Raw genomic sequence first — 5,880 nt, 5'->3', positions numbered from 1 at the left:
GGAAGCGGTAACCCCCAACTTGGAGTCCTGCATGCAGCTCCTGGCAGGGGTGTCTAACCTCATGCACAGGCCTTTCTGTGCCCAGTGGGTCTCTGGGATTATACACGTGAACTCTCTGACCCATCTGGATGCCCTGAGCTTCTCAGCCCTGCCCAGATAATGGGCCTCAGGCCATATCTGCTATCCCTCCCCCCACCCCGGACTACCTAACCCACTTATTCCTGGGGGGTTCCCTGAGATTTATGGGGACCCAATCAGACACTTCTTGTGCCCAAAGTTCAGGTCACCTGGCTCTATCCAGCCAGAGGACCAGAAGCAACTCTTGGATCCTGCCCTGGCCACACCCAATGCCAATGTCGGGTACCAAGCCACTGTTATTCCCCAACCCACCCCCAGGTGACCCTTCCCTCAAATGCCCACAGCAGAAGTGAGACTCAGCTCAAACATTCAATGAAATTTATTGAAGAGAAACATTTACTGAACCCATTGAAGAGACCCTTCCCTCAAATGCCCACAGCAGAAGTGAGACTCAGCTCAAACATTCAATGAACTTTATTGAACAGAAACATTTACTGCAACCATTGAAGAGAAGGAGTGACAACACGGAGAGGAACGCCGAACAGCCGCTACAGCCCACAGGTCACAGCCCCCCTCCTCTTGGGGTCCCAAATGAGGTGCCTCTGTTCCCCCCAACACCGTGGCCCCCCCACCATAGCCTCCCTTCCTGAGGGCCCCACGATCGGCCTCTGGCCAGGATGATGGACGCTGGCCACGGCCCCTCACTCCAGGGCACTCTCCCCTCTGGCTGACATGCTGGGGCCTGGCCCAGCCCTATGGCCTGCACAGGACAGTCACAGGACGCTGCAAAACGCAGCATGGGGCACTCGGACAAGCCGAAGAAACTCAGTCACAAGTAACAAGAGAGTGGCACATCACAGCACGGTTTCCACGGAGACTCCCGCAGGCCACCTCTGTCCTTGGTCCAGTGCCTCCTTCCTGAGGTCGCGGGGTCAGCACCAGCCATGCCTTCTTCTGTCCTTCCCGCCATCTCCTGGGACTGGGCTTCGACAGGTCTCCGGGGCGGGGTGGGGGCGGCTGCTCAGATAAGAACACACACACATCTCCACAAGAACAAGCAGCAGTTGGCCTAAACCTACAGCGAGGAAGCAGGGGCTGAGCTCACGACACCGCACGACAGCGAGCAGAGCCTGGGCTCGCACTGAAGCTCGTGCCACACACCGGGGGGGCTGAGAGGTGGCTGCTGCGTCAGGCCAGGACACCCGCCGCGGGCTCCTGCACACCTCAGGGCTCTGCACGGGAATGGTAACTAGGGTGCGTGTAGGGGGAGCTGGGGGTGCCACTCGACACGGGGGGTCAGTAAGGGGCCTACAGAGGCACAAGTGGGCTTCTCAGAGCGTGGAGTGACGTGCTCCACGGGTCAGTGCATGAGGGTCCCCCTCTTGGGCGGCCCGAGGGGCCGGCACCCTTGAAACGGCCCCTAACATCTCCCAGGCCAGTGTGGGTGGCACACATTTTCAGGTGCCCCTCACCTAGGCTAGGGCCAGCCACTCAGGGGTGCTTCCCAGGCTGGCTGCCTGGACTGGCAGGGTTTCGGGCTGGGGCTGGGGCTGGGGCGGAGCTGCCATGGGAGGGGGCACCTCTCCCTGCCCCACTCTGCATCAAGTATGGTCGTCCTGGTCCGTTGGAAGGGCTGATGGTGGTGGCCAGGGTGCCTTGGAAAGATGGGGTCCTGGAAATTTGGGCTGGGTGGGTTGTTGCCTCCATGTGGGGAGAGGCTGCTGCCCTGGCGTGGCCTCCCCCTGCCTCCAGAGCGCTGCTACCTGAGAGGAGAGGGGGCCCCTGGGCCTTCTGGGCCTATTTGCCCCAGGAGGACTTGGGGGGCCTCACCTCCCCAGCCCCGTCCTCGTTTCCCGACTCCTCTGGGATGGGCTTGGGCCCCTCCTCCAGGGGCTCCCCAGCCTCCTGGTCTCCTGCCTGGGCGAGGCCCTCCGGCTCACAGCCAGGACCTCCCGGGCCCTCCCTGGAAGCGCTGCCCATCTGGGCAGGGGTGGGGCCCCCAGGGGCCTCTGAGGGCCTTGCCTGATCTAGGCCCGCAGAGGCGGGAGCATTTTCATCTTCCTGCGTGGCAGGGAAGATCTTGGGGGCCTCCTCAGGGACGAGGGCTGCCCTGGCGGCATCACGGGCTTCAGGAGCGGCCGTATCAGCTTCGGCACTGCCAGGAACGGCCTCGCTGGCCCCTAGGTTGGCCAGGGCAGCCTGGGAAGCATCTTCCCTGGCTGGGGAGGCTTCGGCAACCTCTCCACTGGCCCGGGCAGCGGCCAGGCCTCCGGTGCCCACACGGGCCCCCTCTTCCACTTGCCAGTGCTCGCTCCTAGCTGCGGTGGCCTCCCATGCCTCGGTCTCCTGAACGAGCCGCAGCATCCCCAGGAAGCCAGGCGGTCTCCTGTCCAGCCGCATCCTCCTCAGCTTGTCCTCGAGCATCTCGTTGGGGCGGGCCCGCATCAGCACCTGCTGGGCGCGTAACTGGTCCGCAAGGCTGGAAGGGATGGCCCCCTTCTCCACGGCCGACTGCAGCAGGCCTTCCAGGCGAATCACATAGACGAAGAGAGTCTCCTGGAGCCGCTGGCCACAGGTCAGGAACTTCAGCCGTGCGGTCGTGGGGGTGTCCTTCCTCCCAAACACCTGCACCAGCGCGGCCAGGCAATCCTGTGCAGGGACGTCAGGGTTTTCTGCCAGGAGGCCGCACACGAGATCCAGTGCGGGGCCACCCAAGCTCTCCATCAGCCGCCTCCTCCTCTCCCTTTCTGTGATGTGGCACCACAGGTACAGCATGCCGCTGGCGTGATCCAGCCAGCTCTCAAAGGACTCTTCTTCTCGGCGTGGCTCTTCCACTCCAGGAAAGGTTCTCAGTTTCATAGAGGCCCTGTTTTCCAGCACAGGCTGCCAGGCCGGGCTCCAAGGCTGGGTCTGGGATCTTCCCGCACCTAAGGCTCCTGCCACACCCACAGCTCCTTCCTCACCTGGAGGTCCCGCCTCACCTGCAGCTCCTGCCACACTCACAGATCCTAACAAACCTGCAATTCCTGCGTCCCCAGCGGCTCCCTCCTCATCTGACTCTCCTGTTTCCTCTTCAGGCCCTGCCTGGCCCAAGTGGCTGCCCTGCCTCCAGCTCCTTCCTCGCCTCCAGCCACTGCCTCGCTTCCAGTTCCTTCCTCACCTCCAGCCACTGCCTGGCCTCCAGTTCCTTCCTCACCTCCAGCTTCTGCCTCCCCTCCTTCCTCACCTCCAGCTGCTGCCCCGCCTCCAGACTCTGCCAGGCTTCCAGCTGCTGCCCCGCCTCCAGCTGCTGCCCCGCCTCCAGCTCCTTCCTCGCCTCCAGCCGCTGCCCCGCCTCCAGCTTCTGCCTTGCCTCCAGCTCATGCCCCGCCTCCAGACGCTGCCCCGCCTCCAGCCACTGCCTTGCCTCCAGTTCCTGCCTTGCCTCCAGTTCCTTCCTCACTTCCAGCTCCTTCTGCGCCTCCAGCTGCTGCCCTGCCTCCAGCCGCTGCCCCGCCTCCAGCTCCTGCCTCGCCTCTAGCTCCTGCCCCGCCTCCAGCCGCTGCCTCGCTTCCAGTTCCTTCCTCACCTCCAGCTCCTGCCTCACCTCCTTCCTCACCTCCAGCTCCTTCCTCGCCTCCAGCTGCTTCCCCGCCTCCAGCTCCTTCCTGGCCTCTAGCTCCTGCCCCGCCTCCAGCTGCTGCTCCGCCTCCTACCGCTGCCCCGCCTCCATCTCCTTCCTCGCCTCTAACTCCTGCCCCGCCTCCAGCCGCTGCCCCGCCTCCAGCTCCTGCCCCGCCTCCAGTTCCTTCCTCACCTTCAGCTCCTGCCTCACTTCCTTCCTCACCTCCAGCTCCTGCCCCGCCTCCTGCTGCTGCCCCGCCTCCAGACGCTGCCCGCCTCCAGCCCCTTCCTTGCCTCCAGAAGCTGCCTTGCCTCCAGCTCCTGCCCCATCCCCAGCTCCTGCCTCGCCTGCCAGGGCAACCCCTGCTTGCCTCCGGGTCTGTGCAAGGAAATTGAGTGTATCCTCTGACTCTGATTCCGGGGCCTGGGGCAGGAAGACCACAGTCCAGGGTCCTCCCATGCCTGGTATTTGTCGGGGGATCACACTTCGGTTTAAATACTGAGCCATCTCCACCAAGGCGACCTTGGATCTCAACTCCTTTCTGAACACCTTGCCCAGCACTCGGTATCTGCCCAGGGGCTGGAGGGCAGCCTGCGCGGCCTCCTGGAATTCCTGCTCCTCACAGTCGTGGGGAATGCCCAGGATGAGCAGCGAGCGCTGAGCATCCACGCCCATCCACCTGCACCAGCCACGAAGCATAGCCAGTGCCATCGCGGATACCTGCGGGGGAGGGGCGCGATCGCACAGGGGCGCGCAGACTGTCGCAGGCTCTGCAGTGGAGGCCTGTGGGTGCAAAGGGGAGAGAGGGACACTGGTGCCAGACAGCCCACCGCACCGCCCCCCACACCGACCTGGATCTCCTCCCTGGCCAGTTCACGTCTTCCAGGCCACGACTCAGAACCCCCACCATGCAGCCCTTCACCTCTGCAAGGAGAAGGTCCCCTTTCGTCTTGTCCGACACCCCTGCTGGGGCCACTGCAGCCGGAGCCCCTCCCACCATCGTCTGCAACCCCGCAGCAGCCGGGAGCCCTCCCTTCCTGATCCCCACAGCCAGGAGCCCTCCCATCCTCTCTTTCTTAGGGCTGGACCCAGGGCACCCCTGCTCTGCCTGGGCAACCTAGACACCGGGTCCCGCCCTCTCCCACCAGCACCTGCCCCTCTGCAACTGGAGCCGCCCTCCGCAGTCAGGAGCTCTTCCCACCCCTCCCCTCCAGCGCCGACTGGGTTCCGCCTCCTGCCCCCACTGCCTGCCTTGGCAGAGATCCAGCCCTTACCCAAGGCGCTCGGTACTTCCAGGGTCCCGTTGGAGCAAAGCCCCTGGTCTCCAGCTCACTTTCTCTGACTCTGCAGGCGCTGCTGGGCAGGGACACGCCACCTGCGAGCTGTGGGGCGACTCTGGAGGCCACCTCAAAGCCCTGGAGCGACAGGATCAGAAGAATGCACCTCAGCTGCACTGCCCAGGACTGCACAGTCCAGCAGGTCTCCCAAGTCCTCGGTACTAAGGCCACGTGGGCTTCCCGGTGTTCCCAGAATCCCCAGGTGGATGAGGGAACAAGATCTCGGTATCTCAGTGCAGGGCAAATGCCAGGATCAGGAGAGCAGGAGAAGAGGCATCCGTGTTGCCGTGACAACGGGACCTGCTTGGTTAGGGCTTGATGTGACAAGCCTTGGAGCCTCCAGAAGCAACAGGCACACCCTTTGGCCCTCCAGCTAGAAAATAGACCCATCAATAATTGTGGCCAATGTGTGGGGGCTGCAAACTAAGTGTTAGGGGACAGAGGAACCTAAGAACAGGTCCCCATTACCACTCTGTACTCACAGCCTTCCCTCATTAAGCCTGGAATTTCCACAGCAGACACAGGTCATGTGTTCCAGGTTAGGAGCCCCGCCACAACTTTTTGCATTGTAAAGCCAGCTCTCAACCACCCAGACTGCCATTCTGTAGGAAAGTGTGTGGGCATTGTGTCATGTAAATTATAGATTCACCTAACAGCTGAGTGGCAAGTCACTGAACACCTGTGCCCTGAATCCATAAATAGGCAATAGAAAAACTCCTTTTATATAGTGCTGGATTTGATTTGCTGATAGTAAAAGATTTTTGCTATCTTGTTCTTGAGGGTTGTTTTTCTGTACTTCTTTTTACATAATATTTTATCAAGATTTATCACAGCTTCACAAAAATGACTTGGGAAGTGTTC

The 5,880-nt window shown here is 62.1% G+C and overlaps 1 protein-coding gene across 1 annotated transcript; it reads right to left on the bottom strand.

The window, feature by feature from the left end:
• Positions 1-439: 439 nt before the first annotated feature.
• On the bottom strand, positions 440-5,293 carry LOC123594480 (paraneoplastic antigen Ma6F-like). Its single transcript, XM_045471207.1, has 3 exons — positions 3,774-5,293; positions 3,331-3,623; positions 440-3,233 (listed from the first exon to the last, which is right to left on the bottom strand). Exons 1-3 carry the CDS (start codon positions 4,391-4,393, stop codon positions 1,876-1,878), a joined length of 2,271 nt encoding a protein of 756 aa, XP_045327163.1. The 5' UTR covers positions 4,394-5,293; the 3' UTR covers positions 440-1,875.
• Between the last annotated feature and the right edge of the window lie 587 nt (positions 5,294-5,880).

Source organism: Leopardus geoffroyi, chromosome X (assembly GCF_018350155.1).
Source record: "Leopardus geoffroyi isolate Oge1 chromosome X, O.geoffroyi_Oge1_pat1.0, whole genome shotgun sequence".
NCBI classification, from domain to species: Eukaryota; Metazoa; Chordata; class Mammalia; order Carnivora; family Felidae; genus Leopardus; species Leopardus geoffroyi.
This window is presented reverse-complemented; position numbering and strand designations above follow the sequence as displayed.